Source organism: Bombina bombina, chromosome 4, assembly GCF_027579735.1.
Source record: "Bombina bombina isolate aBomBom1 chromosome 4, aBomBom1.pri, whole genome shotgun sequence".
Classification (NCBI taxonomy): domain Eukaryota; kingdom Metazoa; phylum Chordata; class Amphibia; order Anura; family Bombinatoridae; genus Bombina; species Bombina bombina.
Window position 1 is genome coordinate 763,202,531 of NC_069502.1, and position 27,604 is coordinate 763,230,134.

At 37.8% G+C, this 27,604-nt stretch overlaps 1 protein-coding gene across 2 annotated transcripts in view; it reads right to left on the reverse strand.

Moving 5' to 3' along the window:
• Window positions 1-27,604, reverse strand: part of LYST (lysosomal trafficking regulator) — a 606,044-nt gene that overhangs the window by 13,800 nt on the left and 564,640 nt on the right. For both annotated transcript variants that reach the window (XM_053711082.1, XM_053711081.1), the window contains one exon: window positions 900-971. In XM_053711082.1, coding sequence (XP_053567057.1) covers window positions 900-971 — 72 coding nt within the window. The remainder of the gene's footprint in view (window positions 1-899; window positions 972-27,604) is intronic.

Below are 27,604 nucleotides of genomic sequence, written 5' to 3' on the forward strand. Positions count from 1 at the left end.
ATGTGTGGTGCGCAGTGGCATTTAGTGGCCTTCTAATTACCAAAAAGCAATGCCAAAGCCATATATGTCTGCTATTTCTGAACAAAGGGGATCCCAGAGAAGCATTTACAACCATGTATGCCATAATTGCACAAGTTGTTTGTAAATAATTTCAGTGAGAAACCTAAAGTTTGTGAAAAAGTTAAAGATTTTTTTTTATTTGATCGCAATTTGGCGGTGAAATGGTGGCATGAAATATACCAAAATGGGCCTAGATCAATACATTGTGATGTCTTCTAAAAAACAATATATACATGCCAAAGGATATTCATGGATTCCTGAAAGAAATCAGTGTCCCAATGTAACTAGCGCTAATTTTGAAAAAAAGTGGTTTGGAAATAGCAAAGTGCTACTTGTATTTATTGCCCTATAACTTGCAAAAAAAACCCCCCAAAGAACATGTAAACATTGGGTATTTCTAAACTCAGGACAAAATTTAGAAACTATTTAGCCTGGGTGTTTTTTTGGTGATTTTAGATGTGCAACAGATTTTGGGGATCAAAGTTAGAAAAAGTGTGTTTTTTCCATTTTTCCTCATATTTTATATATTTTTTTTTTATAGTAAATTATAAGATATGATGAAAATAATGGTATCTTTAGAAAGTCCATTTAATGCCGAGACAAACGGTATATAATATGTGTAGGTACAGTAAACGAGTAAGCGGAAAATTACAGCTAAACACAAACACAGCAAAAATGTAAAAATAGCATTGGTCCCAAACGGACAGAAAATGGAAAAGTGCTGTGGTCATTAAGGGGTTAAATTAATGAAGGATACAAAGTGCTAATGAAGTCACAAATATTTATCCTATGAAACATAATGAAAGTTCCTAATGTAGCAACGTAAGAAAAAGGATTACCTCACAATAGGTTTATTAGACTTTGGGAATGTAATTTCACGAACTGGTTTGAGATCCCAAGTGCTCCATAACCTAAAAATAAAGAAATAAATGCAAAATATAATTGATTTCTTTGAAATTTGTAGTACACCATACAGACCAGATATTAAAGCATATGCTTTTTAAGACATTGATATTTTCTAATTTTAATTACAGATGAGGTTAAATACCTTCATAATTCACATAGAACATGCAACTTTAAGAAACTTTGTAATTTACTACTATTGTCAAATTTACTTTATTTTCTCGGTTTCCTTTTTAAAAAAAAAAATTATACTTAGGTAGCATTTGAAGAGGTGTATCTCTCTCCACCAATAGGGCTGTGGGATTAGCCCTCATCAACGAATGAACATCAGTATGTGGTGCACAACTCATAATGCTGTATTAATTTAATTTTAAACAATTTTTTACTTGAAGGGACAAGTTATTTTCATGATTCAGATAGGGCAAATTTGATTCATTCTCTTTGTATTCTTTGTTGAAAACTAAACCTAGGTAGGCTCATGTGCAAATTTCTAAGCCCTTGAAGGCCGCCTCTTATCTCAGTGCATTTTATTAGCTTGTCACAGCTAGACAGAATTAGTTCATGTGTGCCATATAGATAACGTGCTCACTCCCGTGGAGTTATTTATGAGTCAGTACTGATTGGCTAAAATGCAGGTCTGTCCAAAGAACTGAGATAAGGGGACAATCTGCAGAGGCTTAGATACAAGGCAATCACAGAGGTAAAAAGTGAATTAATATAACAGTGTTGGCTATGCAAAACTGATGAATGGGCAATAAACATTTTCAAGTAGTCTGTCCCTTTAACGTTTTCAGACTTTTACTTTACATGTTTAAATGCAGCTATTTTATTAAGCTCAATATCCCTTTAAGTGCTCTTTAACCTTGCACTGTAATTGCTACTTCAGCAGGAGACACTATGTCTCTTACTCTACAATTCCTTTATTTCAGGTCTGTGAACATACAAATAAGGATACGCATAACCTCATAGTGCATTAACACTGTTCTTGGGGTTTAAAAAATGACACATGTAACGTATCATTTCAGTATGCAAAAGAAAAATAATTGTTAGACTAATAGTGGGATATATCATTTATATACGTAACATATACTCCATAAATGTGAGCTAAATAAGTAGCAGGTTAAATAGCTAAAACTGTCAGGGTGACCCGGTGAAACTTTGATTGGAGTCTTAATTTACATCCTAGCTAGCGCTCTGGTATATTTTGAGATGGATAAAGAGATGAGTAAGGAAAGGTACTGTTAGGAAGTGTAAGTTTATTCTACTGTCGTTCTAGCTTTTTTATATTTATAGGATTTTATAGTAAATTTTTTATTTACTTTACATTATATTTTTATTTTATATATTCATTTTTTTAAAGAACCTTTTATTGTAGTTGCTTGCCTTTGCCCGAGTCTCAACTATCAAATAATATGAGCTAGTACAAATTTCCATCATAAAAATAAAATCAAACAAAAAGCTTAAACATTTCAAGGATATTACTGTATAATACACTGAAACTACAGGAAACTGTTTTCTGACAAATTTCAAAGTTATGGCTATTTCCACTTCCCTGTATCATGTGACAACCATCAGCCAGTTACAAATGAATATAGGTATATTCTATGAAGTCTTGCACATGCTCAGTAGGAGCTGGTGACTCAAAAAGTGTATATATAAGACTGTGCACAAGTAAATGGGAAAGTTATTTAAAATGTCATGCTCTATCTGAATCATGAAAGTTTAATTTTGACTTGCGTGTCCCTTTAAAGATCACTTATTATTTAATGATGTTTCTCATATATAAATTATATATATATATTTTTTTAACTCTGCTACCACTTTTGTATATTTAATTATTTATTGACAGGTATTTTACATACTGCAGATTTCTCAGTGATCTTAGTTGTTGTGATAATTCCATTGTAGTTAATGAGGCCTAAACATAGTTAAACTTGTACAGTGGATGCATTTTTGTGCTATTCTTTCACGTCCCTTCAACATATACCAAAATTAAAATGTGCTTCAAACTAAATTTTCTTTCTTTCTTTCTTAAAAACAAGAAAAATTCCAACAGTTAGTCAAAGAAAAACAATATTGAATTGAATGTTCAATTTTGAAGCTTTCATCACAAATTTTTAATTTGTAAAATAGTCGAAATCAAAGTCCTTTTCCGCTTCAATTTGTAAATAAGCAAATACATATTGATAAGTATTCTCTTCACATGTGTAACGTTGTGCTTGTACACGTGTTTAGTAGTGGAAACATATGCTTAGTGGAATTTTCGTTCAGCTTAGACCCTGCCAAAGTGTATTTTAATTAAAGAGCAGTAAATAAATTGCAAACATACGCACGCCCTATTTAAACGGCAGGTCATAATAACACAATAGGAAATGTTGCCTACACACTTCTTTGTTTGCTTTTTTCATTTTATATAATTATATTACACTAATGGAGTCCCTGGGGTATCACAAGCATAAAGAAAACTAAAGCAAAGATTGAACAATAGGTTATACAGCAGGTGCAAGCACATCAAGACCCAAGACAACGGGGGGGGGGATCTGCTGCCAAGACTATGTTATATTTTGTTTCTATTTATTTTTGCTTTTACTAAAGGGTTGCAGTCTTATTTGGGCCGAAATCTGGTAAAAGGTAGTATCTATTCTCAGGTCTCACTAGGGCAAATTGCTGCCTGCATGTATCTGGTCTGGGGGCTCATGCACATATACAGCTTTCATAAAGGGGGCTGCAGGAGGCATGCACCATATCTGAGGACTCAAATGGGCATATAACTGACAAAGGGCCAGATTACAAGTGGAGAGCTAATTGCAAAGGCAATATTCGCGCTCCATTGAGTAATACCAGCACACGCTAATGTGCACTGGTATTGAGAGCGTTTGCGTTGCTGGGAAGCATTGCTGTCATGAGAGTGCGCTTCCATAGGCTCCAATGGGAGCTTCGTTCTTAAGCAGTGAGACATGGCATAAGAACTAGCGCAGCGAAGGGGGTAAGTCGCAAAGCGATGGCATAAAATTATAAATATATATATGTATATAAGCATATACATATATATTTACAGTGAAAACACAATCTCCATAGACCGCAATGTAAAGGCACTTTTCAGTGCCATTTTTTTCTAACACCCCACTCCCGCCAACTTTAGCTTCCAAAAACTGTCTAGTGCAGTTATTTTATTAAAAAATAAAAATGCTACAATTTTTATTTTTTTAATAAAAAACACACAACTATATTTTGGGGGCATTTGGGGCACATTTATAAAATTAATCAGAGATCTTGTAATGGCTGGTTATTTATTGTATGCCTGCAAACGGGCAAAATTTGCCTGTTTGCAGGAGCACTATAAATTAGCGCTCCACTTGTAATTTAGTCCAAAATGTTTTCTCTTTATTTTGTGAATATTTCTCTATTGTGTCAATAATAATAATTTCCATTACAGTTAAAAATCCCCAAATCCAGAAGTCCAAAATCCAGACTTTTTTTTTTATTAATACTTGTTTAAAAAAAAAACAAAATGTATGCGTTACCTGATAAATGTATTTCTTTCCCGACATGGTGAGTCCACGGCTTGAGTAATTACTGTTGGGTATATCACTCCTGGCAAGCAGGAGGAGGCAAAGAGCACCACAGTTAAACTGCTTAGTATCACTCCCTTACCCACAACCCCCAGTCATTTGACCGAAGTGAAATGGAGAAAAAAAGAGTAACACAAGGTGTAGAGGTGCCTGAGGTTATAGTCAATAGAACAACTGTCTTAAAATAAAGGGTGGGGCCGTGGACTCACCATATCAGGAGAGAAATACATTTATCAGGTAAGCATAAATTTAGTTTTTCTTTCCTAAGATATGGTGAGTCCACGGCTTGAGTAATTACTGTTGGGAACCAATACCCAAGCTAGAGGACACGGATAAATAGGGAGGGACAAGACAGGCAGTCCTAAACAGAAGGCACCATCGCTTGAAGAACCTTTCTCCAAAAAGAAGCCCCAGTCGAGGCAAAAGTATCAAATTTGGAAAATGTATGTAGAGAAGACCAAGTTGCAGCCTTGCAAATTTGTTTCAAAGAAGCTTAATTTTTTAAAGCTCAAGAAGAGGAAAAAGCTCTTGTGGAATGAGTCGTAATTCTCTCAGGAGGCTGCTGTCCAGCAGTCTCATAAGCCAAACGAATTATAGTTTGTAAACAAAAAGAAAGAGTAGTAGTAGTAACTTTCTGACCTTTACGTTTCCCAGAGAAACAGACAAAGAGAGGAGAGGACTGGCGAAAATCCTTAGTCGCCTGTAAGTAGAATTTAAGAGCATGTACAACATCCAAATTGTGTAACAAACGTTCTTTGGCAGAAGTATTAGTTCACAGAGAGGGAACAACAATCTCCTGATTGATATTTCTATTAGAAACAACCTTAGGAAGGAAACCTCACTTAGTACAAAGAACCGCCTTATCGGCATGAAAGATAACATAAGGGAAATCACAGTGCAGAGCTGAGAGTTCCGAGACTCTTCGAGCAGAAGAGATAGCAACAAGAAACATAACCTTCCAAGATAACAACTTAATGTCTATGGAATGCAACGGCTCAAACGGAGCCAGCTGTAACATTTTAAGAACAAGGTTAAGGCTCCAAGGAGGAGTAACAGACTTAAAAACAGGCCTGATTTTGACAAAGGCCTGACAAAAAGATTGCACATCTGGCACATCCGCCAAACGTTTATGTAGTAAAACTGATAAAGCAGAAATCTGACCCTTCAGGGTACTGACTGACAATCCCTTCTCCAGGCCTTCCTGAAGAAAAAGATAATATTCTAGGAATTCTAATTCTACTCCAAGAGTATCCCTTTGCTCCAATAAAGATATTTACGCTATATCTTATGGTAAATCTTTCTAGTAACAGGCTTACGAGCCTGAATCATAGTCTCAATGACCAACTCAGAAAAACTATGCTTAGACAGAATTAAGCGTTCAATCTCCAAGCAGTCATCTTCAGAGAAATGAGATTTGGATGAAGGAAGAGACCCTGAATCAGGAGGTCCTTCCTCAGAGGTAGTCTCCAAGGTGGGAGAGATGACATCTAAACTAGGTCTACAAACCAGATCCTGTGAGGCCACGCAGGGGCTATTAGAATCACTGACGCCCTCTCCTGTTTGATATGAGCAATGACCCGTGTAAGGAGAGCAAATGGAGGAAACAGGTATGCCAACCTGAAAACCCAAGGAACTGTCAAAGCATCTATCAGAATGGCCTGTGGATCTCTTGAACACCTTGAACCGTACCTTGGAAGCTTGGCGTTCTGATGGGACGCCATCAGATCTAACTCCGGCGCCCCCCATTTGAGGACTAAGCTGGAAAACAATTCCGGATGGAGTTCCCACTCCCCGGGATGAAAAATCTGTCTGCTCAGAAAATCTGCTTCTCAGTTGTCTACTCCTGGAATGTGGATGGCAGATAGACAGCAATTGTGGGTCTCTGCCCACTGAAGAACCCGAGTAACCTCCTTCATGGCTAAAGAACTCCAAGTTTCTCCCTGGTGATTGATGTAAACCACAGATGTTATGTTGTCTGACTGGAACCTGATAAACTGGGCTGAGGACAACTGAGGTCAAGCCAATAGAGCATTGTAAATCACCGTCAACTCCAAGATGTTAATGGGAAGAGCAGACTCCTCCCAAGTCCAAAGGCCCTGAGCTTTTAACAGAGTTTCAGACTGCTCCCAAGCCCAGCAGGCTGACGTCCGTGGTCACGATCACCCAGGAAGGTCTCCGAAAGCATGTGCCCTGAGACAGATGTTCCTGAGAAATCCACCACAAGAGAGAGTCCCTTGACGACTGATCTAACTCTATTCTCTGAGATAGATCCGCATGGTCGCCATTCCATTGTCTGAGCATGCACAACTGGAGAGCTCTCAAATGGAAGCGAGCAAAAGGAATGATGTCCATGGAAGCCACCATCAGACCGATTACCTCCATACATTGAGCCACTGAAGGATGAGCAGTAGCCTGAAGAGAGATGCAAGAGGAAATGATTTTGTTTTTCCTGACCTCTGTCAGAAAAATCTTCATCAATAAAGAATCTATAATGGTCCCTAAGAACACTAACTCTTGTAGCAGGGGAAAGGGAGCTTTTTCCAGATTCACATTCCATCCATGGGAACGAAGAAAAGACAACAATATCTCTGTGTGAGATTTTGCTTGTTGAAAAGATGGCGCCTGAACCAATATGTCGTCCAGGTAGAGTGCCACAGCAATTCCACGAGAACGGATCACTGCCAAAAGAGCCCCCAGAACCTTTGAAAAAATTCTGGGAGCCGTGGCTAGACCACATGGAAGGGCCATGAACTGGAAATGTTTGTCCAGAAAGGCAAATCTCAGGAATCTGTGATGGTCCCTGTGAATAGGAACATGAAGATACGCATCCTTTAGGTCTATGGTTGTCATGAACTGACCCTCTTGTACTAAAGGAAGAATGGAGTGTATAGTCTCCATCTTGAAGGATGAAGCTTTGAGAAACTTGTTTACTCACTCCAAGTCTACAATGGGACAGAAAGTTCCCTCTTTTTTTGGAACCACAAATAGGTTGGAGTAGAACCCGAGACCCTGTTCCTGCACTGGAACTATCACTTCCAGGGAGGAAAGATGTTGTATACATTTCAAGAATGCCTCTCTTTTTATTTGGTCTGCAGATAATCTTTAGAGATGGAAACTGCCTTTGGGATGAAAAGTCTTGAATTCCAATTTGTAACCGTGGGATACTATGTCCACAGTCCAGGGATCTGGGACATCTCGTATCCAGGCTTGAGAGAACTGAGAAAGTCTGCCCCCCACCTGATCCGATCCAGGATCGGGGGCAAATCCTTCATGCTGATTTGGAATCAGCTGCAGGTTTCTTTGATTGTTTCCCCTTGTTCCAAGACTGATTGGGTTTCCATGAAGACTTGGATTGTTCCTGCTTGGAAGAAGGGGAAGGCTTACCTCTGAAGTTACGAAAGGAACGAAAATTACTCTGACATCTTTAGGCCTATTTTCCACCCGTAATATCAGAGATAATTTCTGCCAAACCGGGTCCAAACAAGGTTTTGCCCAAGTAAGGAATTTCCAGAAGCTTGACTTTAGAGGAAATGTTCGCAAACCAGGATTTCAACCATAACGCCCTGCGGGCTAGGATAACGAAACTAGAAGTTTTAGCTCCTAGTCTAACAACCTGTAAAATGGCATCTGCAATATATGAATTGGTCAATTTAAGAGCTTTAATCCTATTTTGAATTTCATCCAAGGAAGTCTCAACTTGAAGAGAATCAGACAAGGCTTTTAACCAATAAGATGCCGCACTAGTCACGGTGGCAATACACACTGCAGGTTGCCATTGGAGACCTTAATAAACATAAATCGTTTTCAAATAAGCCTCCAGCTTTTTGTCCATCGGATCCTTAAAAGAGCAGCTATCCTCAATAGGAATAGTGGTTCTCTTAGCCAGAGTGGAAATGGCCCCTTCAACTGTTGGTATAGTATACCAAGGGTCTTTAATGGAGTCCTCGACAGGAAACATTTTCTTAAAAATGGCAGACAGGGAAAAAGACACCCCTGGTTTCTCCCATTCCTGTGAGAGAATCTCCATTGCACGGTCCGGCACAGGAAAAACCTCTGAAGTGGAAGGTTCATCAAAGAAACTATTAAGTTTACTAGCTTTCTTAGGAGTAACAATGACAGGGATATCAGAGTCATCTAAAGTAGCTAAAACCTCCTTTAACAATACACAAAGCTGTTCAAGCTTAAATCTGAAAGATACCACCTCAGTCTCAGAAGAAGGAATTATACTGTCCGAATCTGAGATTTCACCCTCAGAAAGTCCCGATATATCTTTCTCATCAGACTTATGAGAAAGGGCAACTTGGGAAGCAGAACTGAGGACAAGCACCTTACTTTCTGAATTTCCTCTTGCGTTTTCCCTGTAATCTGGGAATGGCAGCTAATGCCGCAGATACCGCTGAAGATACCTGGGCAGCAATTTTTGCTTTTAAATAAACTCCACTAGGAGTTATAGTGGAACCGCAGGGCACTGCATGTGACGCCATTGAGGCTTGGGACATAGCAGGAGAAAGCTGAGGTATTATTTTAACAGCATCATTAAAAGACATTAGGCTCAAAAATGTTACCTTTATTTTGCAAGGTTTTCTTGACACATGAAGAACAAAATTGCATAGGAGCTGCAATTTGTGCATCTAAACATAAAATTAGCATGAAGTCATGAGAGCAGACTCTTGCTCCATATCAGACATGTTGTGAAACAGTAAATAAACTTGTACATATAAGTTTCAAAGATTTTAATATTCAATTAAAATAAGCCAAGGAAAAAAACACACTTTACATTTTATCCCAAATTAGGATCGATCCCCAGCCAAAATTATGTGAGAAAAGTTAAGAAAAAACATTCGATAAACATCAAATAAACTTCTAAAATACCCCTCAGGCAACCCCACACCTCAATTACTGAGGTGCCTTACCGCTACCAATTAAGACCGGATCACCCAGAAATGGAGAAAAACAACAATTTCCTCAGAAACATTATGAAGTAAAGCCGGTCATGTGACCGCAACTGCCATGCTCAAATTACTGCTGCGACACAGAGAGGCACTAAAAATAGCTTCCTGGTACACCGAGTACCAGAAATATCCATTTAAAATGTTTAAAATGTTGCATCGTTTTATTTTAAATGAAAGGGGAAATGAATAAGCTGCTGAAAAAGAAAATTCAGCCTTACTTTCAGTTTAAACTTGCATTGTTTTATCAAGTAAATATGTATCAGAAAATAAAGCCTAATAAAAACATTTTACCCTTTCTGTTTAAAAGAGTTTAAATGTTAGTCTCACATATGCTACAGTGCCTTCTTCATGCCCCAGTGTAACCCATACAACAGGATTATCTATGTCCCAATAAAAAAGCAGTCTCTTAATTTTTTAAGTGCATGGTCTCCCCAACTGGAAGAAAAAGCACCTACCTGCTCCACTGTCCAGCATGTAGACAGTTACAAGGTATGAGAAGACACAGTTCCTCACATAGACCAACTCTGGCTTTCTAAACTAGGGCACTAATTGTTAGGAAAACTCAGTAAGTACCTCTTTACAAGTTCCTAACTGCATTAAAGCCACCACTACCCAACTGCAAGGAATGACGTGGAATATGGCTATACCCCAAAACTTGCTTGTAGATTATATCAAAATTTTTCTTCAGACACCTAAACTTCACCTCCTCCATGCACTGAAGGCAAAGAGAATGACTGGGGGTTGTGGGTAAGGTAGTGATACTTAGCAGTTTAACTGTGGTGTTCTTTGCCTCCTCCTGCTGACCAGGTGTAATATCCCCAACAGTAATTACTTAAGCCGTGGACTCACCATATTTTAGGAAGGAAATTAACATTTTTCTTTCATAGCGAGAAATTGTAAATCACAAAATATAGCAAATGTACAAATGTGCATAGAAATGACAATGGAACTACTCTCCCTCAAAGAGTATGGTTTCCATTAACGTAATAAACATGCCTACTTTATACTGGAAACAATAGCAAGCAAATCATACACAATAATATATGGTCCTCTTAAGTATAGACAAGAAAATTAAAATAACCTTAATACTCAATTATATACCAGTTTTACAGCCAAATAACACCGGTACTGGAAGCCTCCCCCCCTCCCCTTCACTCCTCCTCCCAACCCTTTATTTTTGTTCTCTTACACATCCTTACCCCTCCTATATTTATGCTTCAGTGATTCTTTTATATTACTCTTGGCTCCAATTTTGTATATCCTCATTATGCTCACAAAGTTCCCTTAACTTCCATAATCCCTAATCTTTCATTACATCGTTTGGAACCCAGACTTTTGGACTAGAAGAAGGAAAACCCTGAACGATCAGAGCGGTTTAATATTGAATTGGACTTTGTCTTTATTCACAAACGGATTTAAGAATCATATTTAAAGCAAATAATTTTTTGATGGGCAACTACTGTCATCAGTGTTACTTTTGATTTTTTGGTAATGAATACAAAAAAATATATATATTTTTCCTGCCAGTAAGTCACAAAATTCTTTGCTGCTTTAGTTTGTGTATTATCAAATGCTAGTCTATATCTATTTAATATAACTTTTACCCTTTCTGATTACAGCACTGTAGTTTCATCTCCTATCCAAACTGTCCCATTTCACAGAAGCAAATATAAAAATAGACATAGTCCAACTATTCAGAAATCTAAACCTTTTATCGTACCAAACCGTTTTGGTACGAGGCCTGTCCTCAGGCCTCCCCAACAGGTCAGGTTTTCAGGATTACCTTGGATGAGAACAGGTACTATAACCATGTTTACTAAGCAGCTGATTATTTCACCTGTGCTCCAGTTTAGATATCCTCAAAATCTGGCCTGTTAGGGAGGCCTGTGGACAGGTTTGAAAACCAGTGGTTTTGATAAAGAGTTTTCTACCTGTATTATATATGGGGGCTAAAAAATGTTTATTGTTCTGGGGTTTAATATCCATTAATTCCACCTGTATACTCAAAAGTAAAAAAGAAAACGAAAAATTATACTATGGGTGTCTGAGCAAAATACGCTGGGAACCAATGAAGTGCAGCATGACGGCAATAAAAATTGGTATATATGTGTTGCAGAGAGTAAAATCAACACACTCTGTATTATAACATTATGTGCATTTCCATGCAAATAAAAATGTTGTTGTGTCAGGGATGTGATTTGAAACAGAGAACATATTTAAAGGGACATGATACTCAAATGTTGATGCATTTGGAAGGTATGCAGCATAGCTGTAAAAAGCTGACTAGAAAATATCACCTGAACATCTCTATGCAAAAAAGGAAGATATTTAAACCCCACAATGTCCTATGTATTCACACCCACTGTAAAGAGTCTTTAGTCCCAGGACTTGCAAGGGAGTGTGCATCTAGCATGTGCAGGCACCGTCATGTTATTTTCCTATTCAATTTAAAGCGACATTAACCCCTTAGTGACCAGAGCACTTTTCCATTTGTCGACTGTTTAGGACCAGGGCTATTTTCACATTTCTGCAGTGTTTAATTTTCCTCTTACTCATTTACTGTACCCACACATATTATATACCGTTTTTCCTCGCCATGAAATTGACTTTCTAAAGATACAATTATTTTTATCATATCTTATAATTTACTATAAATTGTTTTATAAAATATGATGAAAAAATGGGGAAAAACACTTTTTCTAACTTTGACCCCCAAAATCTGTTACACATCTAACCACCAACAAACACCCATGCAAAATATTTTCTGAATTTTGTCCTGAGTTTAGAATAATAACAAACAATATTTACATGTTCTTTGCTTTTTTTTGTAAGTTATAGGGCAATAAGTACAAGTAGCACTTTGCTATTTCCAATTTTATTTCTTCAAAATTAGCGCTAGTTACATTGTAACACTGATATCTGTCAGAAATCCCTGAATATAACCCTTCACATGTATATATATTTTATAGTAGACAATCCAAAGTATTTATCTAGGCCCATTTTGGTATATTTTATGCCACCATTTCACTGCCAAATGAGATCAAATAGAAAAAAATTGTTAATTTTTTTCACTAACTTTAGGTTTCTCACTGAAATTATTTACAAACAGCTTCTGCAATTATGGCACAAATGGTTGTAAATGCTTCTCTGCGATCCCCTTGTTCAGAAATAGACATATATGGCTTTGGCATTGCTTTTTGGTAATTAGAATGCTGCTAAATGCCGCTGCGCACCACACTTATATTATGCCCAGCAGTGACTGGGTTAATTAGGTAGCTTGTAGGGTTAATTTTAGCTTTAGTGTAGAGATCAGCCTCCCACCTGACACATCCCACCCCCTGATCCCTCCCAAACAGCTCTCTTCCCTCCCCCACAATTGTCTCCACCATCTTAAGTACTGGCAGAAAGTCTGCCAGTACTAAAATTAAAGGCTTTCTTTTTTTTTATATATATATATTCAGCAATGATGGATCCCCCTTTAGCCCCCAACCTTCCTGATCCCCCCCAAACAGCTTTCTAACACTCCCCCTGCTACCTATTTGCACCCATCTTGGGTACTTATATCTGTCTGCCAGTACGCCATATAATTAGTTGTTTTTTTAATTAAATCTATATTTTACTGTAGTGTAGCTGCCCCCCCTCCATAACCTACCCCCCATCCCAGATCCCTTGGATAATATTAATTTCCCCCCTCCCACCATCATTAAACACTTACATGTATCCCACCCACTCCCGCGCTCTCGCCCCCGCCCACTGTGTGTGCGCTCATGTCCGTGCACGGTGCCCCTGCACAAGATACCGCCCCCCTCTGACGTTTCCCCTGCAGCGATGGGCCGCCCACCCACCTCCCTGCAATGGCTCCCACCCACCAAGGACCGGCACCATCGCTGGCCGATGCAGAGAGGGCCACAGAGCATCGGTGGGTCCTCAGTCGTTTAGGGGTTAAACACTTTGAGATGGTAATATAAAATACTAATATATATACAGTATATATATATATATATATATATATATATATATATATACACATATATATATATATAAAACCAGTATTTTTTTATTATTTATTTTTTCCCCTTTTCCTGTAACTCCATTCTAAAATTGTAAGCTTTGTTATATCCACTGATTGCACACTCCAATGGCTTATTTATAACTGTCTCTAATTGGCTACAACAGAGAAGGTAACCTAAGTTACAACATGGCAGCGCTCCCATTGTTTTATAAACACTACAACATTACACTTATTTTGTCAATATTTAAACAGGTAATAAAACTTTAAAAAATATATCTACATGTTAATCACAGACTAATAGTTTAATTGAAAGCATCATTCTATTTTAGCATGTATTTAGCATTTAATGTCCGTTTAAAGAAGTTGACTGTGAAATCTCATGAGATTTAAGTGAAATCTCATGAGATCACAGCAAAGCAATGCATGACCTCAGGACTGCTGATGATGATTGGCTATTGTGTCCCCCCCTTTACAGCAACTGAAATATAACTGTTCACAGGGCACTTACTCTGGTGAGCTGAAGACATTTTGAGGTAAAATATCTTCCCTTCTTACATAGAGATGTTCAGGTGATATTTTCTTATCAGCTTTGTACATTCATACTGCATCACTTTCAAGTGATTTAGCATACGAGTATTATGTCCCTTTAAGTCCTTCAGTTTGCTCTTTTTAATTTTTACATAATCACTTATTTATCTTGTTCTATATGTATATTTAGACAAACGCGGTATGCATTTGTTATATGTCCACATCAAATGATTTTTACAGTTTGAAATAAAAACACATTTTTTTTTAAATCAAACAATATAGTTTTATACATTAAGATATGTGTATTGCAAATATTTAATCTTTGGCAGAAAATACTCCTGGGTCTCATATCCTATTTTCGTTATTCTCTATTTTTTTATTTTTTTTAATTATGCAAACTATGCAGCCATCCCTTCATGTCTGCTCTGCTTGAGATTTTTGTCAAACCAGATATTGCAATGTGCCTGCTGTTATGAGTATACGAGTACGAAGAACTGGAGATAAATATCCACAGGAGGAGATAGGAACAGAGAAAATACCTGCTAGATATTTATTGCATTTATTATGATATTTTTTGTTTTTATAAAATATACCAAAGAAATTTATTCCGATTAAAACACAAGGCAAGAGAGAAAGAGAAAGAGTAAGACTATGGTCTAATCTTTACCTGCAGCTTCTTAGTTTTCACAGCCAGCGCCACACCCGGGGAACTATAGTTCCCTACATGCTGCCGTGGGTCAAAAACACTAAAAGGAGGGGCCTAGTATGGGCACCTTTTTGCTGCACTGTGAGGCGAGCAGAGGAGATATTGGGAGTGGCAGATGAGCAGCAGTTATTGTGAGCAGCACATATAGTAAACATCTGTATATAGCAGATAGTTTAAGTAGCAGACATTGTGAGCAGCTCAGATAGTATGTAACATATTGTGAGCAGCTCAGATAGTATGTAACATATTGTGAGCAGCTCAGATAGTATGTAACATATTGTGAGCAGCTCAGATAGTATGTAACATATTGTGAGCAGCTCAGATAGTATGTAACATATTGTGAGCAGCTCAGATAGTATGTAACATATTGTGAGCAGCGTAGATTGCATGTAACACACAATATGTATAATAGCACATAAACTTGCACATAGATATTAACACAATCACACATTCACTCTCACACACGCGCACACACATGCTAATACACATTCTCTCTCACACACACTCACACACAAAGACACTAACGCTCTCACATACACACATTCTCTCACACACATACTAATATACTCACTCTTTCACACGTGCACACACATGCTAACACATGCTAACACACATTCTCTCTCTCACACACACTAAGACACTAACACTCTCACATACACACATTCTCTCACACACATACTAATATACTCACTCTCACACACGCGCACACACATGCTAACACACATTCTCTCTCTCACACACAAAGACACTAACGCTCTCACATACACACATTCTCTCACACACATACTAATATACTCACTCTTTCACACACAGACTCACAAACACAGAACAACACTGACAAACACAAAGTCACAAACACCCTCACACACAAAGACACTTACACACACACACAAAGACACTTACACACACACACACGCACACGCAAAAGAGAAATAACTGTAGGCAGGTGCAGTGTGTTGCAATGCAAATCCACATCCCCTTTTTTGGCTGTGGCTGTTTTCCACCAGTCCTGGACATTTGCACGCCTGGGCTATCTAAAACTCGGACACACAAATGGAAACCCGAACTGTCATATGTAGCACATATTGTGGGCAGCACAGATTGTATGCAACACATATTGTGAGCATGAACCCGACAGGAGTACACTTATTATTAATGTGCGCTAACCCGACATGAGTTATCTTAAGGTGCATTATGTATTTATTAAATATAAAATATTGAAAAATTAATAATTAATGTAAATTATTATAGCTGTACTAAAAAAATTCTAAAAAACAAAACAAAAAAACAACAACTTATGCTTACCTGATAAATTTATTTCTTTCATGGTGGTGAGAGTCCATGATTCATTACGCCTGGGATTCACTTCCCTGCCACTAGGAGGAGGCAAAGTTTCCCCAAACTGTCAAGAGCACTTCCTCCCTCCCACTTTACCATTATGTCAATTGTACGTATAGCCAAGTAAGGAGAGTAAAAGTAAAAAGTAGGAAAGGACAAAGCAGGGAAAATAGAGGTGCAATAAGAAATCACCAAAAAAAAAAATGATTTTCTTTCCACAAACATTTTGGGTGTGGTCGTGGACCACCATGAAAGGAACTTATCAGATGAGCAAACATTTTGTTTTCTTTCATAAGGTGGTGAGAGTCCACGATTCATTATGCCTGAGATCTTATACCAAAGCTCTGGAATCCACCAGTAATGATGGGTGGGAGAAAAATAAAATAGTAGGAATCTATTTTTCAGACACTGCTGCCTGAAGAACTTTCCTACGAAACGCTACTTCAGAAGAAGTAAAATAAAAATGTCAAAATGGAAATGCTTACTAAAAATATGTAGGGATAACCAATTTGCTGCATAACAAATATGTTCTAACGAATCCCCATTTTTGAGCGCCCAAGAAGCAAAAACAGATCTCATGGAAGGATACGTTTTGGAGGAGGTTTACCTGCCTCCAAGTAAGCTTTGTGAATCAAAGATCTAAAACCAAGCAGATAAAGATAAAGTTGATGTTTTCAAACCATTCTGAGGACTTGAGAAAAGAACAAAAAGACTAAAATATTGTCTAAAATCTTTGCTAGCTTGTAAATAAACATGTAAATCTCTAACCACATACAAATTATGAAGCAGCCTCTCCTTTGAATTTTGTGGCTTAGGACAGAGAGATGGAACAATAATCTCTTGATTTATATTATCAGATGAGACAACTCTAAGTAAAAGTCAAATTTAGTTCTTAAAACTGCCGTATCCTAGTAAAAATAAGATATGGAGGTTCACAAGAAAGGGTTGAAGGCTCAGATACCCTTCTGGCAGAAGAATATGCTAACAAAAATAAAAAACTTTCCATGAAATAAATTTTATGTCCAAAGAATGCATAGGTTCAAAAGGTGGAGCTTGTAAATTTCTAAGAACAATATTCAAATTCCATGGACAGGAAATTGGCTTGAGCACAGGACGAATTCTAGATAAAGCCTGGACAAAATTTGGAGTATCAAGTAGTTTCACAGTCTGTTATACAACACAAAGTGGAAATCAGAGAGAGCTGGCAGATAAACATTTATTCAAACTAGGGCTGTGAAAAAACACGATTGAGATTTAATCGCGATGTTCTTATAAATGACTATAACACCTTCATTTTGCATTAAAAAGTTTATTTAACACTACAGAATCTTAATGTACATGTTTCTCAATGTCCAGTACTCTCTTGGAGCATAAAAATACAAAACCCTGCTCCTGTGCAGGAATCCAATACAGGCATATAGCAGTAGGGGTGGGGGGCTGCTCCTTTCAGAAATGCTGTGCCTTGCTGATATCAAATACATTGTAGATGCAGTTAAGTTAACCCAGCAGCAGAGTGGACTGCAGTTTTAGCCTTTTTGGCAGCCTTGGGGTTAACTGCATCTACTATGTATATGAGCCATTTCTCAGAGAGCAGGAGATTGTGTGGGAGGTTCCAAATGATTACATACCCTAAGTTTCAGACTGCAGACGTCCCTAGGGGGAAATATAAGTAAGTGGCTTTCCCTCCTCTTCATTCCTGCATGGGCTCTGCTTTTAGACTTCTAGATTGATCGGCTGCTACTGAGATCAGAAAGTAAAACAGACATTTTACAAATGTATACTAAAAGCAACCACTAGATGGAGCTGGTTTGCAAGAAATCACATACAAATCAATGCATTACAGCCACTTCTGAGGATTTTTTCTTTTAGCAAAAAATTGCGACTCCCGCGGTTTTTAAATCGCAGCGATTAATCGCGGTTTTAAATCGCATATGCGATTAACCGTGCAGTCCTAATTCAAACCCTCTTGTAAAAATTTAAGAATTTTAGGAATTCTGAAAAGATGCCAATTGAAGCTATTCTTTTCACACCATTCACCAAATCTTGAGATAATTTATTCTAGTAACAGGTTTTCTGGCTTGGATTAAGGTTTCTATCACCTCATCAGAAAAACATCTCTGTTGCAGTATCAGGCGTTCAATCTCCAAGCCTTCAAGATGAGAGACTTTATATCTTGATGATAGAAGAGACCTTGAGATAGAAGATCTGATTGAACACTACCGGATGCAGACCATTCTCCAGAATGAAGAGATTGACTACTCATAATCTGCTTTCCCTGGGATATGTATTGCAGGTATCGTTTAATGATATTTCTCTGCCTAAGACAAAATTCAAGAGACTTCTTTCATTACTAGAGAACTGCTAGTTCCCCCTTGATTGATGTATACCACCACTGTTACAATGTCTGATTGGAAGAGGAGATAAATCCCTTTTCTCAGAAGAGGCCAGCTTTGAAGATCCATGAAGACAGCATGGCGTTCTAAGATGTTTATTGGTAACCTCGCCTCCTGAGAAGACCAAACTCTATGTGCTCTTCTAAACCCTCATACTGCACCCCAATTTGAGAGACTTGCATCTGTTGAGATTATTGTCCAGGATGGACAGACAAAATACAATCCCTGAAGCATGGATTGGTTCTCTATCCACCAAGATAAATAAATTGTTGTAGCTGGATCCAAAAGGTGTAGTCCTTGCATCACTGACAAAGCGTGTATAACTGAAGGGGTCTCATATGAAAGTGTTCTGATGCTGCAATCATCAGACATAGAATTTACATACATTGAGCTACTGAAGCATTGGATAGAGACTGAAGTTTCACATCTTCAATTTGATTAGTCTTTGATCTGTTGGAGAAAGTTTCATTGACATGGAGTCTAATATGACTCTAAGAAAGTATACTCTAGTTTGAGGAGATAGAGACTCTATGGAATGTTGATCCTCCAGCCATGATTGTCCAGACACAACAAACATTTGTTGGTATGAGATACAGCTAAAGGTAAAGATTGAGTCTGTACCAAGATATCGTCCAGGAAAGGAACTACTGAAATACCTTGGGCCCGAATTACAGGCAGGAAGCATCCCAGAACCTTTGTAAAGATCCTGGGAGTGGTAGTCAGACCAAAAGGATGATAATGTGTGTCCTAGAACGCAAAACAAAGGACTGAAGATGGTCTCTGAGGATTGGAATATAAAAGTAGGCAACCTTCCAGGGCAAGAATTGTTTGAATTTTTATTCCATCTTAAAGGTAGAGATCAATGCTCCCTGTAAGGTGCGCGGCAGCGTGGCCGCACACCCTCCAACACTCTGTAGCACAGTCAGGATATTACTGGTGCATAACTGGTGAAATCAATCACAGAGTGTGCATGGAAAGGGAAGGGCAGAGAAGTTACTATGGGTCACGGTGTCACCACTCACCACTCACTCTGATACTACATTTAGCACCACACATTTGATTGTCTTTGACTGGCTCCCAGGGGGGCTTGTTGTCAAGAGCAAATCTAAGCCTTCACAGACTGATGTCACGTGACGTCAGCTCAGCCCAGCAACAGTCCGTGAACACTAAGCTCTGCTCTTGACAACAAACCCCCCCTGGGAGCCAGCCAAAGCCAATCAAATGTGTGCCGCTAAACATCATGTGACGTCGGCTTGGTGTGGCAACAGTCAGTGAAGACTGCTCCCTGATCTTGACAGCCTGTAAGAGGGTAAATGCAGTGTTATATTGGCAAGGCATCGTAAAAGCGGAGTATTAGTGCCACAGCAATTCTATATCTACATAGTAAGGTATACCATTTAGATATGTTTGTGTATTATTGTACTAATGTTTGCATATATATATAGTTTTTTCTGAGATATAGATCAAATTATGATGAGGCCACGATATCTTTTTTGTTGAAAGCTATGGAATACTTGTTGACTCACAATTTTTTTCTTTTTGAAGGTCGTTTCTATCTCCAAAGATGTGGAACGGCCATGGGCGCCAAGTTTGCGCCATCCTACGCCAACCTATTTTTAGGTTGGTGGGAGCTCTTCCACATCTTTGGAGATGGAAACCCTTTTAGACAACACATTATTTATTACTTTCGCTACATTGACGACTTGGTATTTATTTGGGATGGAGACAATGAGTCTATCAACTCTTTTCACCAATATGTGTCACGTAACAGGTTAAACCTTAATTTTACAATAGAATCCAGCACGAATTCTTTAAATTTTTTGGATGTGACCATTAGACCAATTGGTGAGGTAATTCAGGTTGAACTATACCGTAAACCCACGTCGGGTAACAGTATTCTCAAATATGACTCCTGTCATCCATCACACCTTCTTGCCTCCATCCCCAAAAGCCAACTCATTCGGGTAAAACGGAACTGTACTGATCCAAATACCTATGAAGAACATGCTGCAGATACCGTGAAGCGATTAAAATCACGGGGCTATCCAAAAACAATCCTGACACAAGCAAAAATTGAAGTAGATAAGGTTCCCAGGTCAGAACTTCTCACTTACAAAAAAGATAAAAGAGATAAAAAGGAGAGTAATGAGAATCCCTTTTCCTCTGTACCAATTTTTGTAACACCATATAGTATGGAATATGGAAAAATTTGTAAAATAATCAAAAAGAGTCTACCAATTTTAGAGAGTGATGAAAAATTAAATCAAGTGCTAAAAGGTGGTTGTAAATTCGTGTCACGTAAAGCAAAAACTCTGAGAAACATATTATCACCCTCCATGCTGCCCAGAGTTGTCAATGACACATGGTTACAAAAACGTAAGGGATGTTACAAATGTAATGCCTCACGATGCAAGACGTGCTCTCACATTATTCAGGGTAATACCTGTAGATCTGAAGCACTAGGTAAAGTAAGTGATATAAGATATTTTATAAATTGCAATAGCACACACGTAATTTACCTATTGACTTGTCAGGGATGTAATATCCAATATGTGGGACGTACCAAACGATCCTTGAAGGACCGGGTCATGGAACATCTAAGGTCCATAGAGGACCCCGAGTCAAAAACGCCCATTGCCAAACATTTCAGACATTTTCATAATTCTGATAATACACTTTTAAAAGTACAGGGCATAGACTTTATACCAAGACATCCCCGGGGTGGAGACAGGGAAAAGAAACTTGATGAACGAGAGGTTTTTTGGATCCTTCATTTAAAAACCAGGGTACCTACGGGTTTGAATTCCAGAATGGATGTAAATATGTTTATTCAATGTTGATAGATCGCTCAAAATATACTGTAACATAAAAGTTTTTCTATATGTATGATTATTTAATAATCCCTTTATAATATATGTATTATTTAATTAATATTTTATTATTTTTGGTAATATGAAACAATTGCATAATGGTTCTATAAAATTGAGACAAATGAACAGAATTAATGTTGCAGTGTTCACATATTTTTGTAGTTGGTTTAATATAGAGCGGCTATACTGACTAGGATATTTGTGTTTTTGATAGGAACTTAGGGGTTAATGAGATGTGTTTTAATTGATGTTATGTCATTGGACAGAAATCTGTATATTAAGAGCACTTTCACCACCTGTTCCCTATCAGTGAACAAGTGCCCCAGAGGCATGAAACGCGTATGATGTCACAGGAGGTGATGTTCCCCCTGTTCCAGTTCATATAAATTGTTTTTACCAAGTTGCTGTATGAGGATTATGTTTTTATCATCTACTGAATAAAGACTGGCTTTTTACCTATTGCATCCCTGGTGTGCCGAGGAGTTGCAATTAATAGCGCACTCCCACTTAACTTCCAACTACCAGTGTGCAGCAGTATATAATCTGATTAGTCCAATTTCTGCTCTCTCCTTGTGTATAAACACAAGGATATTATCACGGTTTATATAAGGTATGTGCATTATCTCAGCTCCCGTATAATCATACACATTATTACTTAATGTACCACATTGTTTGTATTAACGATATTCATTTTGGTTTTTGTTTATGTAATATAATATACACTTTGTCTATTATTAATTTAATTGAAATATGTGGTGGGATGCCACTACTATTATAAAGTTAGATTGACAGAAATGTGAGATGTCAATATTTTAATTAATTATTTGTATCACATGTTCTAACAGGGGTCTGTCTTGTTCTAATTTGTGAGAGGGGTTTACACCTGATTTAAACACTTGGATTGTTCACTATTCACTTGGTCTAATGAAGGGGTGATTGATCCCCAAAACGTCACTTGTTTTTTGATGTGCCAATAAAAGCACTGTTTTTCATAATAAATGCAAGCCTTTTCATTCCTATATTTATATACAGTATATATATATATATATATATATATATATATATACAGTATATATATATATATATATATATATATATATATATATATATATATATATATATATATATGTGTGTGTGTGTGTGTGCAAATTATTATTTATTGCCATATAGAACTGGAGCAGGTGTTCAAAGAAATTAAACTTTAAATATTTTAGACATTTTAAAGGTGGTGATGATGATATATATATATATATATATATATATATATATATATATATATATATATATATATAACTGACAACATTTGCCTTGTATCTATACAGAGGGTCCAAAGGTGGGCTCAAAAAAAATTCTTGCATGAGGGCCCTCTGTTCATTAGGTCCTCCACTGAGTCTGGTAATCTATATAAAAGTAAGGAGTACTGTATTGAATGTAAAATATACATGTACATCTACTGATACTATTTCTATATATTTAGGATGTTAAATTTGTGCCTTAGCTTATGCAAGTTTGTATGTCAAAGTGTGTGCAAACATACTGCAATGGAAGTCCTAAATTTGTTTCACTTGTATGTGTGTGACAATATAGTATATTGTGTGTATGTAAAATCATGTGTGTCAGTATATTGTAGTTGTATGAGTGTACATGTGTATGTGTGGGTGGTAGCTCAGTTTAGTAAAGCATATTTAAAAACTGAAGCCTTATTATCTAAGGAGCAAGGTGCTGCCTAACCACTCTTGGGTGACTAAGGGGTAAGAGGTCTTGCTGGTCCCAATTTGCAATGATAACCAAATGGATTGACAAACTCTGGTGTTTAGCATTTAATTGACTTTTTCCAATATGTATATATATATATATATATATATATATATATATTAATTGCTCAGTGACATACACAAGCCGTATCAAGCACGCACAAAGAGAAAAATAATTGCACACAAAGAAAAAAATTAGAGGGAACATTGGTAGAGACTCTGAGAAATTTGTTTAGAGTCTTTAAATCCAGAATTGGCCTGAAAGTTCCCTATTTCTTTGTAATTATGAACAGATTGAAATAAAAACCCTTTTTATGATATTGGAACTGGAACTATTACTCCCATGAGTTCTAGATTATGAATAAGATGAAGAAAGGCTTCAGCTTTCACATGGTTCTTTGGAATATGAGACAGAAGAAACCTTCCTCTGGGAGGCCTTGATCTAAAACCCATCTTGTAAACCAGAGAAAATATATTAAGTGTTTAGAACCCAAGGATCCTGTACAGTTTGAGACCAGGCCCCTTGAAAAAGGTGTAACCTGTCCCCTACCACTATATAGAATCTGGAATGGGGGCTGAACCTTCATTGTGATTCGTGAGTGGAAGAAGATATTTTGGACTGTTTAGACTTGTTCCAAGGAGGATTAGTTTTCCAGGAAGGTCTGGAAGAGTCTTGTTTATGATTGGAGGAGGAAGATTGTTGGTTCCTTGATTGATGAAATGAAAGAAAATGATTATAAGATTTACCTTTTCCCTCAGACTTTTGTCTTGAAGGAGAAAACATAATTTATGTAAGAACTTACCTGATAAATTCATTTCTTTCATATTAACAAGAGTCCATGAGCTAGTGACGTATGGGATATACATTCCTACCAGGAGGGGCAAAGTTTCCCAAACCTTAAAATGCCTATAAATACACCCCTCACCACACCCACAAATCAGTTTAACGAATAGCCAAGAAGTGGGGTGATAAGAAAAAAAGTGCGAAGCATATAAAATAAGGAATTGGAATAATTGTGCTTTATACAAAAAAATCATAACCACCACAAAAAAGGGTGGGCCTCATGGACTCTTGTTAATATGAAAGAAATGAATTTATCAGGTAAGTTCTTACATAAATTATGTTTTCTTTCATGTAATTAACAAGAGTCCATGAGCTAGTGACGTATGGGATAATGACTACCCAAGATGTGGATCTTTCCACACAAGAGTCACTAGAGAGGGAGGGATAAAATAAAGACAGCCAATTCCTGCTGAAAATAATCCACACCCAAAATAAAGTTTAACAAAAAACATAAGCAGAAGATTCAAACTGAAACCGCTGCCTGAAGAACTGTTCTACCAAAAACTGCTTCAGAAGAAGAAAATACATCAAAATGGTAGAATTTAGTAAAAGTATGCAAAGAGGACCAAGTTGCTGCTTTGCAGATCTGGTCAACCGAAGCTTCATTCCTAAACGCCCAGGAAGTAGATACTGACCTAGTAGAATGAGCTGTAATTCTCTGAGGCGGAATTTTACCCGACTCAACATAGGCAAGATGAATTAAAGATTTCAACCAAGATGCCAAAGAAATGGCAGAAGCTTTCTGGCCTTTCCTAGAACCGGAAAAGATAACAAATAGACTAGAAGTCTTACAGAAAGATTTCGTAGCTTCAACACAATATTTCAAAGCTCTAACAACATCCAAAGAATGCAACGATTTCTCCTTAGAATTCTTAGGATTAGGACATAATGAAGGAACCACAATTTCTCTACTAATGTTGTTGGAATTCACAACTTTAGGTAAAATTCAAAAGAAGTTCGCAACAACGCCTTATCCTGATGAAGAATCAGAAAAGGAGACTCACAAGAAAGAGCAGATAATTCAGAAACTCTTCTGGCAGAAGAGATGGCCAAAAGGAACAAAACTTTCCAAGAAAGTAATTTAATATCCAATGAATGCATAGGTTCAAATGGAGGAGCTTGAAGAGCCCCCAGAACCAAATTCAAACTCCAAGGAGGAGAAATTGACTTAATGACAGGCTTTATACGAACCAAAGCTTGTACAAAACAATGAATATCAGGAAGAATAGCAATCTTTCTGTGAAAAAGAACAGAAAGAGCAGAGATTTGACCTTTCAAGGAACTTGCGGACAAACCCTTATCTAAACCATCCTGAAGAAATTGTAATATTCTCGGTATTCTAAAAGAATGCCAAGAAAAATGATGAGAAAGACACCAAGAAATATAAGTCTTCCAGACTCTATAATATATCTCTCTGGATACAGATTTACGAGCCTGTAACATAGTATTAATCACAGAGTCAGAGAAACCTCTTTGACCAAGAATCAAGCGTTCAATCTCCATACCTTTAAATTTAAGGATTTCAGATCCTGATGGAAAAAAGGACCTTGAGACAAAAGGTCTGGTCTTAACGGAAGAGTCCACGGTTGGCAAGAGGCCATCCGGACAAGATCCGCATACCAAAACCTGTGAGGCCATGCCGGAGCTACCAGCAGAACAAACGAGCATTCCTTCAGAATCTTGGAGATTACTCTTGGAAGAAGAACTAGAGGCGGAAAGATATAGGCAGGATGATACTTCCAAGGAAGTGAAAATGCATCCACTGCCTCCGCCTGAGGATCCCGGGATCTGGACAGATACCTGGGAAGTTTCTTGTTTAGATGAGAAGCCATCAGATCTATTTCTGGAAGTTCCCACATTTGAACAATCTGAAGAAATACCTCTGGGTGAAGAGACCATTCGCCCGGATGCAACGTTTGGCGACTGAGATAATCCGCTTTCCAATTGTCCATACCTGGGATATAAACCGCAGAGAGTAGACAGGAGCTGGATTCCGCCCAAACCAAAATTCGAGATACTTCTTTCATAGCCAGAGGACTGTGAGTCCCTCCTTGATGATTGATGTATGCCACAGTTGTGACATTGTCTTATCTGAAAACAATGAACAACTCTCTCTTCAGAAGAGGCCAAGACTGAAGAGCTCTGAAAATTGCACGGAGTTCCAAAATATTGATCGGAAATCTCACCTCCTGAGATTCCCAAACCCCTTGTGCCGTCAGATACCCCCACACAGCTCCCCAACCTGTAAGACTTGTATCTGTTGAGATTATAGTCCAGGTCGGAAGAACAAAGAAGCCCCCTGAACTAAACGATGGTGATCTGTCCACCATGTCAGAGAGTGTCGTAAAATCGGTTTAAAGATATTAATTGAGATATCTTTGAGTAATCCCTGCACCATTGGTTCAGCATACAGAGCTGAAGAGGTCGCATGTGAAAACGAGCAAAGGAGATCGCATCTGATGCGGCAGTCCTAAGACCCAACATTTCCACGCATAAGGCTACCAAAGGGAATGATTGTGGCTGAAGGTTTTGACAAGCTGATATCAATGTTAAACTTCTCTTGTCTGACAAGGACAGAGTCATAGACACTGAATTTATCTAGAAACCTAAAAAGGTTACCCTTGTCTGAGGAATCAATGAACTGATTGGTAAATTGATCCTCCAACCATGAACTTGAAGAAACAACACAAGTCGATTCGTATGAGATTCTTCGAAAATGAGAAGACTGAGCAAGTACCAAGATATCGTCCAAATAAGGAAATACCAAAACCCTATTCTCTGATTACAGAAAGAAGGGCACCGAGAACCTTTGAAAAAAATTCTTGGAACTGAGGCTAGGCCAAACAGTAGAGCCACAAAACTGGTAATGCTTGTCTAAAAAGAGAATCTCAGACACTAAAAGTGATCTGGATGAATCGGAATATGCAGATACACATCCTGTAAATCTATTGTAGACATATAATGCCCTTGCTAAACAAAAGGCAGGATAGTCCTACAGTAACCATCTTGAATGTTGGTATCCTAACATAACGATTCAATAATGATAGATCCAGAACTGGTCTGAAGGAATTGACCTTCTCTGGTACAATGAAGAGATAAAATAAAACCCCAGCCCCTGTTCCAGAACTGGAACTGGCATAAATACTCCAGCCAACTCTAGATCTGAAACACATTTCAGAAATGCTGAGCCTTGCTGTGTCAACTGGGACACGGGAAAGAAAAGAATCTCTTAGCAGGAGGCCTTAACTTGAAGCCAATTCTGTACCTTTCTGAAACAATGTTTCTGAAACCAGAGATTAAGAACGGAATTGATCCAAATTTCTTTGAAGAAAACGTAATCTGCCCCATACCAGCAGAGCTGGAATAAGGGCCGCACCTTCATAGATACTTAGGAGCTGGCTATAGGTTTCTATAAGGCTTGGATATATTCCAAACTGGAAATAGTTTCCAAACTGATACCGCTCCTGAGGATGAAGGATCAGGCTTTTGTTCCTTGTTGTGAGGAAAGGAACGAAATGATTATTTACCCTGGAAAGAAAGGGAAAGCAAAGTTGACTTAGAAGACATGTCAGCATTCCAAGTTTAATCCATAAAGCTTTTCTAGCTAAAATAGCTAGAGACATATACCTGACATCAACTCTAATGATATCAAAAGATGGTATCACCAATAAA